This window comes from Chroicocephalus ridibundus, chromosome 7 (genome assembly GCF_963924245.1).
Source record: "Chroicocephalus ridibundus chromosome 7, bChrRid1.1, whole genome shotgun sequence".
NCBI lineage: Eukaryota > Metazoa > Chordata > Aves > Charadriiformes > Laridae > Chroicocephalus > Chroicocephalus ridibundus.
Window position 1 is genome coordinate 55,319,166 of NC_086290.1, and position 15,291 is coordinate 55,334,456.

Genomic DNA, 15,291 nt, shown 5'->3' on the forward strand with positions numbered 1-15,291 from the left:
GTGGTCACGGTGTGGTTGTGGCCATCCTGGCACTGTGGGTTCGTGGAAATTCAGAGCAGCTCTTCTGGGTGGGCTCGGGATTTGCATGATAAAAGAAAGAGCAGAGGCAGCCTGGGCCCCTTTTGTTTTCTTTTTTATCCAGGCCAGACGTGCTCAGGGCAGAAATGCTTTGGCCACTTCTTGCCTGTGTTGGGAGGAGCAGCTTAAATCCTTGGCTCCAAAACCAGGTTGTGGCCAGCTCAGGCTGAGCCTTAAATTCAAGTTGATGTTTTGATGCCACAGAGGCCCTTTTAATCCTCTCTGAATCCACTACGCAGGGACAGACAGAGGAAAGGGACGTCAGCTCGCAGTGAAGGACGGTAAACAAGGCGACCTGAGCGGCCCGGTACCGCAGGAGAGGCTCGGCACAGAACCAGTAAGGATTTTCCTGATAAATTATTATTAACTGGGTGTAACGATTGGGGCTGTTGCGATGCAGAACAGCAGAGGGGTTCGCTGCCTCGGAGGAGGCTGCTGCTTGTGGCAGGCAGAATTCAAACCGTCCCCTTAGGCTTGTCCTGACCAGCCCAGAGCGCTTTGCTTCGCTTCGCTTCGCTTTGCTTTTTGAAAGCGATTTCCAGCACCGGCAGCCAGGGCTCTGGGAATAGCGGGGATTCCCGGCCTTTCCCTGGGGGATCAGCCTTATGTCGGAGCTCTCCTTGCTGGGGAGAGCTCAGCCCTTGGCTGCAAGGGCTCCCCAGGGCCACGTTACCCAAACCAGCCCCTCTCCTGGCGTCTCCTCCTGCCATGCTTTGAGCACAGCAGCCAGGGAAGGGCTCTCCGAGCCTTCATGGGTCTGCGGCTGCTGGTGGTGGGGAGCCTGGAGCAGCAGGAGGGAGCTTTGTCTCAGCCGATCAGCAAAAGCAGCTCAGACGCTGCCCAGACCTTCTCCCCCCCGTAGCATCTCTCAGGGCGCTTGTCCCCCGGGCTCGATTCGACAGGGACGGGATGAAGCTTTAGGGCAACGCGGGCCTGTGCTCGCCCCCGGGGACAATGCCAGCCCCGCCATAGCTGTGGCCAGGGGGCAAGGAGCGGGGTGACGGGGCTGCAGGAGAAGTCCTGCCCCGACAGCCCAGCGTCCGGTGGCTTCCTGTGGCTTCAGCGGGACTTTCCAGGTAGAAATGCCTTTCGCAACACCAAATCAAAGCTCTTTCCAGCAAGGGTGGGAGCAGCCCATGCCGGGAACTGCCCGTGTCTGAGCTGGCAGAGGCGGGGCCCTTGGAGAAGAGGGCACCCTGCTCGGGTCCTTCTCTCCCCAAACCTTCCATCACTCGTTAAAGCCCGGAGCGGTGCTGCTCCTGCCCCGGGGACAGGACAGACCCCATGGAGCTCCTGTCCCAGCAGTGCTGCGGCAGCAGAGGCAGCCGGAGGCACTATCTCCATAGCCTCGTGTGCCTTTGCTCCTTGCCCCCGATTAAATAAACATCCCGGAGTTATCAGGAGCTGCCAAAAGAGCTGAGTCGACATTAATTAGTAACCGAAAAGTCTGGCCAGAAAGGGAATGACGGGAGCAAAATACACAGGCTTTTGTTTGCCTACTGCAGTGAAAGTGCAGAGGGCTCCCCGCTCGCCCTCCCTCCCTCCCGGCCGCTCACCTCTGGCCCCTGGTCCCTGTGCCCAGAGGTGGCACCTTCTCCGTCGCCAGCCCCGCCGTGCCCTGGGGCTCCCCGGCGTCTGCTCACAGCCTTGCTGGCATTGAGAGAGCTGAAATCCCAACAGCAAGTCCTCCAAAACGGTGACATTTTGGGCAACCATAAGCCCAGGGCTTTTCCCTTTGCCCTCTGAGCACCGCTCCTCTGTCCCCTCTCGTTTGGGTATTTGTCCCAGACTGGGGACAAGGACCCCTCGAGACGGAGGCTGCGAGCTTTAATACCGTGAGGTTCGCTGTGGAATAAGTGTGGCAGAAACTCAAAACTGGTTCCTGGCTCTGGCCTGCAGCTCCCCCCTCCTTCTCCCTGGACCGCTGCCCACCCCGCACCCTGGCCGGGAAAGCGCTGGCAGCAAATGCATGGCCAGCATCTCTCGGAGCCTCCTGCGTTCATGGGGAGCCCCGTCCCCCGGCAAAATGCGGCCAGCTCGGCGTGGGCTGCGGGGGCTGCTGGGTGGGAGAGCGTCCTTGCCCATTTTTCCTCTGCTCCGACCTTGGCCTGTTTGTTTTCTCCCGCCGGGGCAGGCTGAGCAAACAGCGGATTCCGGGTCCCCGGCCGCAGCCACCCTCCAGCCCGCACAGTCGCAGGAGGGCTGCGCTCCCGGCCGCCCAGGATGAGGCTGCTCGTCCCTGCCCTCCTACTAGCCCTGCTTGCCACCGCCCGTGCTGCTGAAGGTGAGCCCGAGCTGGCCAGCCCCGTGCCAGCTGCCTCCCCCTTGTAGCCAGGGATTGGGATGGAGGGAGTGCGGCTCCTGGGCTGGTGGAGGGGCTGGGGAGCCCGGGCAGGGTGAGGAGGGGGACCAGGTGGTAGCCGTGGCCACTGGCCACATTGGCTACACCTCGCAGCGTGGGGAGAAGGCAAGCAGGCAGGACAGGGTATCAGTGGTGCCTGGGCAAATCCCTGTCCATGGGCCCCCCCCACAGCCTGGCCCATGGCTCCCATCCCAACAGGACCTGGGTGGGAGCAGGGAGAGGTGCCGCTGTAGCCCTGGGGATGGGGGTACCCATGGAGAGGTGGGGTCCCCCCATTTGGGCTGTGCCCATGTTTGCTTTCACCCCTGGGGCTGGGCTGGGGGGGAATGCTCTGACCCCGCTGCCCACCCCACATTACTTCTCCTGCGCTGACCATCGGCTCTTGCAGATTCCTGTGAGGGCCGCTGCGATGATGCCTTCGACGCGCGGCGCAAGTGCCAGTGCGACACCCTCTGCGTGTACTACCAGAGCTGCTGCAGCGACTACTCCACCGTCTGCAAAGCCAAAGGTACCAGCCCCACGGCCACCCTCCCAGCCGGAGCAGGGGCTGCCGGGGTGGCCGTGGGTGCCTGACGCTGCGGGGGCTTGAGGGGGTCCGTGTTGGGCCAGCTCTGCACCCACCCGCGTCCGCAGGGTGAAGGCAGTGCCAGGATTTGGTGCTCAGGGTGCTGCAACACCAGGGGTTTTTGGCAGCCGGCTGTCTGCCGCCCGCAGCGTGGGGTCCCGGGGGTGCGTGCAAATCTGTATTGCCTGGGAGCAAGCGGCTCCCGCACCCGGATCCCGTGGGTGATACCCAGGGCTCCTGGGAACCAACCCGCTCTCTCCTGCAGTGACCCGGGGAGACGTGTTCGCTTTGCCGGAGGACGACTACCTTGACTACAACCTCCCCGTCGACTTCAGTACGGTAGGGGACACCGAGGCACCCCCCACAGAGGTGCCCCCATCCCTGTTGACGGTGCAGCCCACGCTGGAGACCGAGCCGGACCCCGAGGAGACGCTGACGGAGGTGCCTGTGGAGGTGGTGCCCAGCACCACGCCGGATGGCGCCGGGGAGCGGGACCCCGTGGAGGAGCCCGAGGAGCTGTGCAGCAGGAAACCTTTCGACGCCTTCACTGACCTGAAGAACGGTTCCCTTTATGCTTTCCGAGGTACCTCGGAGACCTTTCCTGGGCACATGGGACACACTGCCAGGCCGTCACCCCATGCTGGTGGCTGCGGTCCCTCCTGCCACTCCCACCTGCCCTCTCTCCCCAGGGAAGTACTTCTACGAGCTGGACAAGACGAGCGTGCGTCCCGGCTACCCCAAGCTCATCAGCGATGTCTGGGGCATCGAGGGCCCCATCGACGCAGCCTTCACCCGCATCAACTGCCAGGGCAAGACTTACCTGTTCAAGGTGGGCAGGAGCCTGGCTGCAGGGCTGGGGGTACTCCCGGGATGGCCGGCACGGCCCCGCAACCCGCCCCGTCCCCACCCTGGCACCCTCCACACACACACACACACACACGGTGGCTGCCAGATATCCCCAAATCCCTGCGGCTGTCCAGGGCCCCAGGCAGCCCCAGCTTCACCACGGGGCTTCCCAGCATCCACCCGCTCCCCCCAGCAGACCTGTGCCTGGGGGATGCTGCACCCAGCCCCCTGACCCCCCCCTCTGTCCCGTACCCCCCAGGGCAGCCAGTACTGGCGCTTTGACGACGGAGTCCTGGACCCCGGGTACCCACGCGACATCTCCGAGGGCTTCGAAGGCATCCCGAACAACGTCGACGCTGCCTTCGCCCTCCCCGCGCACAGCTACCACGGCAATGAGAGAGTCTATTTCTTCAAGGGTAAGACGTGCAGCCCCCCGGCTCCCGGGCAGAGCACGGCACCGTGGCCATGGGGAGGACAACCCTCTAGTTACTGCTGCCCCCCCAAGTGTGTGTCGCCCGCTAACGCCCTGCGCGTCCTCTCCTAGACAAGTTATACTGGTCGTACGACTTCGCCCACCAGCCCACGCAGGCGGACTGCGAGAAGTCCTCCCCCTCGGCCGTGTTCAACCACTACGCCTTCATGAACCGCGACAGCTGGGAGGACGTCTTCCAGATCCTCTTCGGCAGCAGGATGAGTAAGGGCTGGGCCAGCCCCCGGGGAAAGGGCTGACGTGTGCCATTATAGCCCACACTGATGGGGCACGAGGGATGCAGGTACCCGGGGAGCGGGGAGCGATGCCCGGGAGCGCAGGCAGGCTGGATGAGCCGCTGTGCCGAGCAGGAGCCCAGGCTATGCACAGGAACCCCCCCAGGCCACAGCTGCATCTCCCACAGCATCCCAAATCCCAGCCCCCCTCACGCCCCGCACTACCGAGCCCATCCCTGGCCACCTCGCACCACAGCGTCGCTGCTGGGGACTGTTTATTCCCGCTGGAGCTGGAGATGCCATAAGAAAACCCCGGCCTTGGGCAAAAGAAATGAGAGACGGAGGAGAGGAGAAGGGGGGGTCGGCAGCACAGGGCTGATCCCAGCCACGGCGGGGTGAGGACCCGGCTCTGCCTGGTCCGTGTCCCCGTCACTCATCCCATCCAGGCTGGGATCCTTTGGAGCATCCCTGGGGGGCTCGGAGCAGGTGCTGGTGGGCTGTCTGTGGGGCTGGGCTCGGCTCGCCCCCGTGCGTCGCTGCCCCTCTGACTCGCCCTCTGCCCCTCTGCCAGCCGGGGCCAGCAGCCCGCGGTACATCAGCAAAGACTGGCGGGGGGTGCCCAGCCGGCTGGATGCCGCCATGGCCGGCAGGATCTACGTGGCCTCCCAGCAGCCCCGGAGGAGGAAGTCTCGCCGCCAGCGCAAGAGGTACAAGAGCCACCGCTCACTGAATTTGGGCTTCTGGAGATGGCTGCAAAACGACTCCGAGTCCGCGGGCGTTGAAAGCGACTGGCTGTCAGGCTCCCAGTGCAAGACCCTCCAGAGCGTCTACTTCTTTGTAGGAGGTGAGTCCGGGGCGGCGGGATCTGGGAGAGATGCGTGACTGGGGCAGGGAGAGACCTCCTCTCACTCTGCGATGTCCCCGAGCTCTGGGACATGGTGGGAAGGTGCCCAGAGCTGGCGTCTCCCCGCAGCGCTGCCCCACGGGCAGCCCTGACAGCCATCTCCCCTTCTTCCCAGACAAATACTACCGCGTCAACCTGCAAACCAAGCGCGTGGACCTGGTGCAGCCCCGCTACCCGCGCTCCATCGCCCAGTACTGGCTGGACTGCCCGCAGCCCGGGGAGGAGAGCACCTGAGACAGCCCCCCCGCAGCCGCCCACCCGAGGGAGCCCCCCCCGCAGCCGCCGGGCAGCACAGCCCCGAGCTAGAGAGAAATAAACTGTGAGTGCCGCGCAGGCTGGAGAACGCTGTCTGTCCGTCCATCCATCCATCCCGTCCTTGTAGTCCGAGCTCCCTGTGTCCCCGAGGGCTGTGGTCGTCCCCCCAGGTGTAACAACTGCGCGTGGGCTGAGCCGGATCCCCGCTGCTGGCCCCCTCCACGGCGCGGCTGTGGCTGCTCAGATCTGCTCCGCCAGCCAGTCCGGTGCCTCTTCCCACTGGAAGAGAGGGATGGTGCCGGCGGCTGCCAGCCGGCAACGGTGGGATCAGATCTCCAGCGCCCCCGAGATCAGTTCCACAGCCCCGTGCCTGGGCTTGGGGTGGGTACCCATCCCCGAGGGACCCCATCCCCGAGGGACCCCATCCCCGAGGGACCCCCCTGCTCACCTCTCGGCTCCGGCAATCCCGGCCACGGCGGTGCTGATGGGATGACCCTTCCCTCGGGGCTGGGACATCGCTCAGCGCCTGGCAGCTCCCGGGAGAGCGGGTTTCGCCGAGACGAACTCTTGCCCCGGCTCCTGCCGTGAGGACACATGAATAAACCCCGACCCACTGCCCCACCACCCCCCGTAACCCCAGGGGCTTCCCGAGCTGCAGGTGATGCCCGGGGGGGTGGCCTCAGGCTCTCACCGCTTCCCCTGGTGCGGCTGGGGGTGCCCGGGGAGCTGACGGGAGCCGGGCAGAGCCGTGTCCTCCTGGCCGGGCGGCAGGACGCTGGTGCTTCCCTCAGGGGGGACGGGCTGCGGCGCAGGGGGCCCTGGCAGCACCTGGGGGCGAGCAGAGCGGTCAGGCTGCTGTGCCACGCTGTGCCACCCCTCTCCGAGGACACCCCCGGGGCCATACCTGGGACATGATGGCATCGGCCGGCCCGGGGCAGCACTGGGGGCACCCCGAGCAGCCGGGGCGGCCGGGGGCGGGAGGCAGCTTCTGCAAGAGGGGACGGACGGCAGCGGGTGGGTGGTTTGCTCATCCTCACCCTGCCGTGGGCACAGCCCCACATGGGGACGCCCGTGGGGCCTGGGGCCACCCACGCTCACCGGCAGCCGGGGACCAGATGCGGACGTCGCGTGGGGCTGCCGGAGCCTCGCGGAATGGCCGGGGGGTACACGGGGGGTGCGGGCGCTCCGGAGCCAGGGCTGGCTGTCACAGGAGCTGCGGGTGGCTCTGCGGGATGGGCCAGCTGGGACATCACCGCTGGGGTCTGGGGACAGCCGGCGCTGCCTGGGGAGCAGGGAGGGAGCAGGGCAGGGTATCGGCAGCCTCTGGCAAACCTCGGAGCCCTGCCCGGCCCCAGAGAGTCCCCCGAGAGGCTGGCTGACACACGGTGCCACCCAGCCAGGGGTCTGGCTGCCCCACTGTCCCCCTGAGCCCCTGCTCATGGGTCCTGCGTGTTCCCCCCATACCTCAGCTGCTCGTTTTCCACCACGAAGTCCCGCAGGAGGCCATAGAGGCTGGGCCAGGCTGGGGCTCCCTCCGACGGGAGCTGCCCTTCGAGAGGGGAGCGACGCAGCCCTGCAGGGCCATATCTGCCTCCCCAGCCTGGCCATGCCTCCACCCTCGGGGGGGTCCCGGGGACCTCCACGCTCCTCGTCGGCACCATGGGCAGGCACAGCTGCTGGCGCAGGGAGAGGTTTTCCAGCTGCAGGGCATGGATTTCTTCCTCCAAGCTTTGCAGCAGCTTCTCCCGGGACACCTGGGAGCACAAGGAGGTGGCTCGGGGGGGGTTCCCAGCAGCGGGGCTGAGCAGCCTGCCCGCAGCCCCTGCCTGCTATACCCTGTTGACCAGGGGTCTGGTGGTGACCCTGCAGGCCCGGCTGGCGTAGTGCAGCGTGCTCAGCGTCTCCGAGAGGCAGCGCGAGGACGGGGAGATGCAGGCGACCTGCCGACGAGGAAGAGCCGCAGGTGAGCTGCCAGCCAGGGGGTCTCGCCCGTCCCGATCCAGTCTTCCCAGCCCAGCCCCCTGCAGCTCTGTGGACCCCTGCCCAGCCTCCTCCATGCACGTACCATCAAGGTGACGCCCGAGCCGCCCAGGGAGCGGGCCAGCAGCCGGGTGAGCTTGCTGTCCCGGTAGGGAATGTGCGTCCGCTTCCCTTGGGGTTTGGCCAACAGGGAGATGCAGTGTCCTGCCGAAGGACGAGCCACAGATGGTGCAAGAGGGCTCTGACGGGGACCAGCAGGTCGTGGTCCCGTGGTGGGGTGTCCCCGGGCTCTTACCCAGTGCCAGGAGGCTGCGGTTGATACTGTTGGCCTCCACGGAGAGCTCCCCGCTGGAGCCGGTCTCCTTCACCCGCTCGCTGCCGGCCAGGTCCACGAAGCACAGCGTGCCCTGCTTGCTGGGGCAGGCACCGGGCTGGGGGGACATGTGTTGGAGGGGGTCATGCTCTGGCCCCCCCACATCTCTTCCCGCTGGCCCACAGCAGTGTCCCAACCCCTGGGTCTGGGATCAGGCTCCCTGCTGCACACCCCAGCCCCACCAACGCAACCTTGGGGAGGAGGATGTGACCCTCCACCCTGGGGCTGTTTGCACCCCCACAAAGAGCCCTGTTTCCCCCCCCTCAAGCCCTTCCCCACATTCCCGGAGCAGGACGCGTGCTCACAGCCCGGCTGCGGACATGGATGGTCAGAAGAGCGTGGCTGCGGCTCGAGTGCCTGTTGAGGGCGTGCGCCGAGGTCCGTCTCCTCTGGGATCCTGCCGGGGGGGGAGTGGATTGAGAGCTGCAGGGGGGTCACAATGCCCCACGCCCAGGCACCACCACTGCGCACCCCCTGCCAGACACGAGCCTGCCTGGGCTCTGCGACAGGACGAGGAGCAGGCCCTCTTGGCTGCCATCGGAGCCCCACCAGTCCTGGGGACAGCTCTGTGGGGGGCTGAGAACCCCCATAGCGGGTCTGGCACCCCCCCCCAAACATGCCCCTGCACAGCCCCAGCCCTCTGCCTGTGGCTCAGCACCTTGCAGGAGCAGGTCAGCGATGGCCTCCAGGCTCTCGAAGTCCACACTGAGCTGGTTCTCCACGTAGAAGCCGCGGGTTTTGCTCCACCGCAGGGGCAGGGCACATGGTGGCCCCGGGCTCAGCAGGTCCCGGACCTGGGGGGTGGTACAGCGGAGGGGAGGCACCAGGGGAGCGGGAGCATGGGGTGCCAGCAGGGCCTGTCTGGGTGGCTGAGCTTACCTGCTCGTTGTAGATCTCCAGGTAGGAGGCACTGAGAGCCACGTCAGAGCCGCGGCTCCGGCTCTGCTCCAGGAGGCAGGCGAAGGACCTCTGCATCAGCCCCAGCAGCCCCGGGGCCGCCGGCCGCGTCTCGGTCTGCAGAAACACCGGGGAGGACGAGCAGTCACACCGCTTTGGCATCCACCTCCTCCCAGCACCCATGACCAGGTGAGAAAAGCCCGTCCCACCTTCAGGATCAGGTCAGCCTGGGGAGAGGACAGCTTTGTACCTGGGTGAGGGGTCCCATCAGGGTGTAGGTCTTCCCCGAGCCGGTCTGCCCGAAGGCAAAGACGGTACAGGAGAAGCTGGGGAAGATGCTGAGCCTCAGGCACGGCCCCAGGCGGTGGCACGGGGATGCCACCTCCCGGCACGGCCCCGGCAATGCAGACCCAGCAGCGAGGCGTGGATGGGTGCAGCGCAGTGGGGTGAGCTGGGGGGCTGGGGTCCGTGGGGGGGGGGGGGGGGGCTCATCAGGACTCACCCGTCTATCGCCAGCTCCACCAGCTGCCTCATCCCGCTGCCTTCGAACACGGCCTCCTGCGAGGCTCCCGCGTCGAACACGGCGCTGAACCCGAAGGTGGCGTCGTGCCTGGCCGCGCTCACCTGGGTGCAGGGACGGTGGCGGCTCATGGGCTGCTGCAGCCCCCCCCCCTCCTCGCCCCGCACCCCAGTGGGGAGGTGGCACTTACGTGGACGGTGCTGTTGCCAAGGCTGTGCACAACCTGCCGGTCACCTCGCCGCGTCTCCGTGCAGGTCAGTGGCCGGACCCTAATGGTGGGGTGGGGACACAGAGGTGTCGCTGTATGGGGACCCCAGGGAGCCCCCCCGCAGTGCCCCTGCCCCGGGCAGGAGCGATGGTGGTCCCCACCATGTCCCCGAGCCCTTCGCGTCCCCTCTTACCTCAGCACCACTCTCAGGCGCGTCTCTCTGCCCACCACGGGGCCCTCCCGCTCCTCGCCGGGGCTCCTTTGGGGAACAGAGGGCAGCGGGGTGGTGGGTGCCCCCCCGGCTGGGGACCTGCCCGCAGGCACCCCAGGGGCTGGAGCAGAGGGGCCCACGGTCGCGCTGTGCTCGTGCTGTCCCCCGGGGTCTGGCAGGGGACAGTGTGCAACATCCCCCCGCCATATCCCCGCAGAGGGACCGCCCTGTGCCCCCCCAAGCCTTTCTGGGGTGCCAGCCACCCCGACGGCTGTATCGGCCGGGGAGGGCCAGCTGCCCAGGCCCTGGTTGCTCCAGGACAGGGTGCCCTCCGTCCCCTCCGTCCCCTCGCCGACTTACGGTCTCTCCTGTCCCCGTGGAAGCGTTTTGGGCCGTGCGCCCGGCTGGGGCTCCCAGCCCTGCTCCCCCCCCGCCTCCATTCGCCCCCCAACACCCGTCGCTCAGGGTGGCCGCAGCGCCCGGCCGGTCCCGGCAGGAGCCACCGTCAGCCGGCCCCGGCTGCCCCGCACAACAGGTACCACCGCTCCGGTTAAACATTGACCGGTGCCAGCCCCGCGGGAGGGCGGCCGAGGCACGGCGGGGGGCGACGCGGGGAGGGGGGTGGGGGGGCAGGAGGTGGCACCTCGGCCCTGGGGGCCGGGAAGGGGGCGCAGGGAGCCCCGGGCTCCTGCACCAGCTGGGGGTCCCCGACCCACCGAATCTCATCCGCTGTGCCCCGACGGTGGCGGGGGGGGTGGAGGGGAACCAGTACGGGCAGCTGGTGGGGTCACTGGTCCCCGAGGGTGCTGGGGTGGGGGGGGGACCCGTCCCTGCGGCAGCCGGGGTGATGCCGTCGGGGGCGCGGAGCGGGGACCGGCTCCGGGAGCCGCCGGGGAAGGGCTGGGGGGGCGCAGCACCGCCCGCTCGGGGCGGTCCCAGCCCGCCGGGGGGGGCTCAGGGGGGGATAAAAGCCGGGGCGGCGGCGGCGGGGCCGGGGGAGCCGGGCAGGATGAGCGCGGCCCCGGGCACCTCCCGCGCCCCCCAGCCGCTGCTCCGCTTCCCCGACGGGGCGGGCGGGCCGGGCGGCGGGCGGGCGGCGGCGGTGGCGGCGGCGGGGGTGGGCCGTGTCCCGGGGCCGTGCCCCTGTCCCTGCCCGGGGGGGCCACGGAAACGGCGGCGGACCACCTTCAGCCGGGGCCAGCTGTCGGAGCTGGAGCGGGCCTTCGCCAGCGTGCCCTACCCGGACATCGCCACCCGGGAGCGCCTGGCCGAGCTCACCCAGCTGCCCGAGGCCAAGATCCAGGTGAGCGCCGACGGGAACCCCCTCTCCGTCCCTCCCTCCGTCCCTCCCGGAGGGCCGGGACCCCCCTCCTCCGCGGGGCCGCGCCGTCGGGCCACTGTCTCATGGTGTATCCCCCCCCCTCCTCCATGCCCGGCTCAGGTCTGGTTCCAGAACCGCCGTGCACGCAGGATCCGCAGCGCCAAACCGGAGCCACCGCCGCTGCCACCGCCCAGGGAGCGGGGCCCCCCCACAGCACCCCCCGACAGCACTACCCCGAGCCCGGACCCTGCTTTGCCGCCGCTGGGAGCCCGCAGCCCCACTCCGGGCCTCCCCACCTCGCTGGGCTCCATCTCCGACCTCATCTACAGTGCGGCCATCACCAACCTGGGCGAGCCATAGCCATGGCAGGGACCCCCCCAGCACCGGGGACCTCCCCCCGGCACCAAGACCCCCCCCAGTTTAGCGTTGCGATTTCATTAGGGTGTGGAATTACTGCCGGTCCCAAAGGTCCCAAGGATGTCATCCAATATCCTAAATGCCGGTGCGGCCATGGCGGGGCCAGCTCCCCATCAGCCCCCTAATACCGACTAATCTTTTGGAAAAAATACCTTAATCTGAGGCCGTATCTGCAGATGATTGTGGCGCGGCCGCCCCTAATCCGCAGGCACGTTCGCAGGTGCCGGCAGATCTCCCCCGTATCAGATATTAAAGCGTGTTTGCAGAGGGGCTTAGCTGCCATCAGAACATTAATCACCGTGTCCGGCCCTGGCAGGGTGCCCACCCGGCAGGTGTCCAGGCCCAGCAGTGCCAGCCTCGGTGACCCCTCCCCACCGTGGGGCCGTGGGTGCACTGAGCTGGCTCTGCTCTCTGCTCTGTGGCACCCAAGAAGCCCTGGGGCTCTGTGTTGAGGTGCGTCCCCTCCCACAGAAGCCGGGTCCCCCGTGGCAGGGGAGGTAGAGCCACGCACCCCACAGCATGGGCAGCTACAGCTCGTGCTCCTCCCCGAGGCACCGACAGCTGTGGGTCCGGAGAGGCTGTGGGGATGCCGAGCTGCTGCAGACAAAGCCAAGCTGGGTGCCAGCCCCGACGTGGCTGCACTGGACACCGTTGTCCTCCTGAACTGGAGGGGGAAAAGCCTCACCCCAAAAAACAAGCTGGGTTGGGTGCTGCCACGCGGCTGACAAGGGAGAAACACTGTCCTGAAAGCAGGCGAGGGAGCAGGCAGGAGCAGCGAGGGCAGGCAAAGGGAGGTTTCAGCTGGAGCAGGTTGTGGGATGCAGAGGGAGAGGGAAGATTCACAGCTCTCTGCAGTGTCTTTTAGATGTCAGGTCAGTGTTTCGAATAGCAACAGACATCTCCCATCAGGCAGGAAGAAGTTTGCAAACACGCAACGTTATTTATTTCCAGAATAAAAGGACAGCAACTTCACAGGAGAACAGCAGGAGCTAATGCCCCTCTCTGGGCTGGCCTGGTGAGAGTCCACAGCTGTCCGCTCTTCTCTTCCGCAGCTGCAGGATTTTTAATCCATGATTCATTTCAGGAACGTTAAGGAGCGGGAAGCAAAGGATGAGGCCTGAGGAATGCGGCAGTCTTCCCGGTAACAGGAGCAGGTACAAACAGATGGTAAAAGAGAAACCTGCCCCAGATCAATGACTCCTGGGGAGGGCAAAAGCCTCCAGCACGAGGGCCGCAGTTCACGGGGATGCGTGTGATTATAGTTTCCCAAGGTCCCCTTCAAGGGTCCGCACCATCACATAGAGCTCAGCCAAGCCAACCACCGAGGCCACAATTACCGCTGACAGGACGCGCTGGGGACACAAAAAGAGAGATAAGTGACCCTCCGTGTGTGCGGTCAAGCTGCTGCTCCTGCCTGGCCGGCACAGAGCGCGCCACAAGCGTGCCCCCAGGCCACGGGCTCACTCACCGCCGCGGTCTCTGCAAAGACGTACTGGCTGCCCAGGTACGTGCAGGCGAAGGCGGCCACCACGGTGACAATGAAGTTGAATATGGTGATGACCACGGCTTTAACAGAGCGAACTGGAGAGAAGGGGGAAAGATGATTGCTGTAAGGTAAGGGTTGGAGAGCAGGGCTGGGGACAAGCTGTAATCCTGCTACTGGAGCCTGCCTCAGGCTGCCTCAGCTGGACTACAGGAATACTCGAGGATTCACGTGCTTTATGCCTCCAGAAATATTTATAAGAACGACAACCAGGCTGCTCCTTTACTTGAGGAACGCTTTTGTGCATTAAAACCTGAGATACTCCGAGAGGGAAGGGACGTCTGATGACTGACCTGGAGTTACACACTGCCAGGCATCAGCAGGACAGGCAGACACTCACCTTGCCTCCCAAATTCGGCCAATGTCCCATTCATCTGCTAAAAGAAGGGATTAAAACAACTTGTGATCCGTTGTATTTTAATGTTAACTGCATAATAAAAGCAACACCAATGCCCTGTGCTGTCCCTAAGACTCAGAAGTTGAGAGCTGCCGGGGGGCCCTGGCAGCAGTCGGGCAGGCTGTGGGGGAGCAGCAGCGCCACAGGGCCTGGGTTTCTCTGGGTTTACGTTTGTGGTCCGATGCAAGGATGCTGAGAAGGGATCATTTCTAATCAAAGCACTTCTCAGTGTGTGAGCATTTTCTTGCAAGTGGGTTGTCTGCTGCAGGCTTGTCTTTATAATAGAGACACTAAAGGGTGTCACCTTGTCACTCACATTCACGCAGCGGGCAAGAACTAAATGTTGTAAAGCTCTGCATGCTCTTTGTCAAATCAGACATGGTGACACAATTTAAAACACCAAATACTGGGGGGGAGGCAGGGAAGAACATGATGAGCACACAGATATGGGAATACTCCTCTGCTTCTCTGTTACTTGAAAGGAACGCTGCTGCCATTACTACACAGCTCTGCTAAAACCACTCCGGTTCATAGATGAAGCGGCCAAGTTTGACAGCAAAGCAGATCTTCCCACAAGAGTTAATGCAACAGGAGGATTAGTACAGGGACTCAAACACACAGGGACAACAGACGCAGCATGGAGGAGGGACAGCAGGACAGGATCACGAGGAAGGGATGCTGGCTTGTCCAAACGGTCACCATGCCAACAGAGCTCACCTCTTCCTTGGAAAGAATGAGTGCCCAAGTATTACACTGTTATTTTAGCTTTTACCTTGACATGAGTGATCTCATTTTAAAACTATGATGAAAATGTAACTGTTCAGAAAAAGGCTGCATGGATACTCCCAGTAAAACATTTACCGTAGGTGCTCTGTCTCCCAGATCAAAACCTGAGATCTTTGGCACAGTGAGCTGTTCCCAAACATCAGCATCTCTTCTATTTCACCATCTGGTTATGCTGTCCCACCTCTGCCCTCAATACTGCAGCTGTTGTCCCCATGCATTTACAGCGTGCACCCCTACCCACATTCCCTCTGTGCTGCACTCTATGGAGCAAATTTCCTTTCCTCTGTCAGATAGCTAACAGCCATGCTTTTGAGGAATGCATCCTGATGGCAGGCAATGTAGAAGGCCCCTCACCTGGCCGGTGATGTTGCGGGTCATCCGCTGGTACTCCTCGTTGGCCAGTTTAGCCTTTATCCGCTCCAGCCGGGCCACCAGCTCAGGGTTCTGGGGGAATAGCAGAGCCACTGTGAGGGCCGGGGACTGCTGCTGTGTCCTGCGGCCTGTACCCGGCCCTCACCTACCCGCGGCGGTACCGGCACCTCAGGCAGGTGGATCTCGCTGCCTTCCAGGAGCTCATGTAGATACAGCGGGGACCCTGCGGGTGGGGGACGGGGCGGTTAACGGCGGCCGGGTCTGTCGCGGCCTGTCGCAACCTGTCGTGCCAGGGCCGGCGCGGCCTACCTGCCTCCCTCAGCGCGGTGTGCAGCCTCCGCAGCAGGCTGAAGGGCACCAGGGCGCCTTGGGAGGCCAGTGCCGCCTCCAGCTCGGCCTGCAGGCCGTCGGGCAGCCCCGCCAGCTCGCCGCCCTCCACGGCCTGCCGCAGCCGCCACCCCGCCAGCACCGCCGACGCCATCTTGCCGGGCCGCCGTCGCCTAGGCGACACGGAACGCCATAGAGAGCGCCAACGGGCTAGAGCGGCGCTG

At 65.2% G+C, this 15,291-nt stretch overlaps 4 protein-coding genes across 5 annotated transcripts; 2 read left to right on the forward strand and 2 right to left on the reverse strand.

Moving 5' to 3' along the window:
- The first annotated feature begins 299 nt into the window (after positions 1 to 299).
- On the forward strand, positions 300 to 5,803 carry VTN (vitronectin). The gene is made up of 9 exons (XM_063342492.1): positions 300 to 415; positions 2,213 to 2,362; positions 2,829 to 2,948; positions 3,271 to 3,588; positions 3,695 to 3,834; positions 4,111 to 4,267; positions 4,396 to 4,545; positions 5,128 to 5,400; positions 5,576 to 5,803. The coding sequence occupies exons 2-9, from the start codon at positions 2,302 to 2,304 to the stop codon at positions 5,692 to 5,694; spliced, it is 1,338 nt and encodes a 445-aa protein (XP_063198562.1). The 5' UTR covers positions 300 to 415; positions 2,213 to 2,301; the 3' UTR covers positions 5,695 to 5,803.
- Positions 5,804 to 5,881: 78 nt separating this feature from the next.
- KIF12 (kinesin family member 12) lies at positions 5,882 to 10,439 on the reverse strand. Its single transcript, XM_063342490.1, is given in 17 exon segments — positions 5,882 to 6,020; positions 6,164 to 6,294; positions 6,407 to 6,543; positions 6,620 to 6,703; positions 6,814 to 6,997; positions 7,180 to 7,469; positions 7,551 to 7,655; positions 7,781 to 7,899; positions 7,991 to 8,126; positions 8,374 to 8,465; positions 8,727 to 8,862; positions 8,948 to 9,082; positions 9,216 to 9,291; positions 9,468 to 9,634; positions 9,637 to 9,754; positions 9,887 to 9,952; positions 10,265 to 10,439. Coding segments are annotated over 17 exon segments (2,121 nt in total). The 5' UTR covers positions 10,345 to 10,439; the 3' UTR covers positions 5,882 to 5,955.
- A 16-nt stretch (positions 10,440 to 10,455) lies between these two features.
- SEBOX (SEBOX homeobox) lies at positions 10,456 to 12,421 on the forward strand. Its single transcript, XM_063342497.1, has 2 exons — positions 10,456 to 11,207; positions 11,346 to 12,421. Exons 1-2 carry the CDS (start codon positions 10,752 to 10,754, stop codon positions 11,583 to 11,585), a joined length of 696 nt encoding a protein of 231 aa, XP_063198567.1. The 5' UTR covers positions 10,456 to 10,751; the 3' UTR covers positions 11,586 to 12,421.
- Positions 12,422 to 12,558: 137 nt separating this feature from the next.
- Positions 12,559 to 15,282, reverse strand: TMEM199 (transmembrane protein 199). Of its 2 annotated transcripts, none has more exons than XM_063342499.1 (6): positions 15,050 to 15,282; positions 14,890 to 14,963; positions 14,723 to 14,812; positions 13,526 to 13,559; positions 13,111 to 13,223; positions 12,559 to 12,994 (listed from the first exon to the last, which is right to left on the reverse strand). In XM_063342499.1, exons 1-6 carry the CDS (start codon positions 15,219 to 15,221, stop codon positions 12,899 to 12,901), a joined length of 579 nt encoding a protein of 192 aa, XP_063198569.1. In that variant the 5' UTR covers positions 15,222 to 15,282; the 3' UTR covers positions 12,559 to 12,898. The 2 variants fall into 2 exon arrangements, with proteins under 2 accessions (XP_063198569.1, XP_063198568.1); XM_063342498.1 differs by having other exon boundaries at positions 13,526 to 13,562; positions 15,050 to 15,278.
- Positions 15,283 to 15,291: the final 9 nt, after the last annotated feature.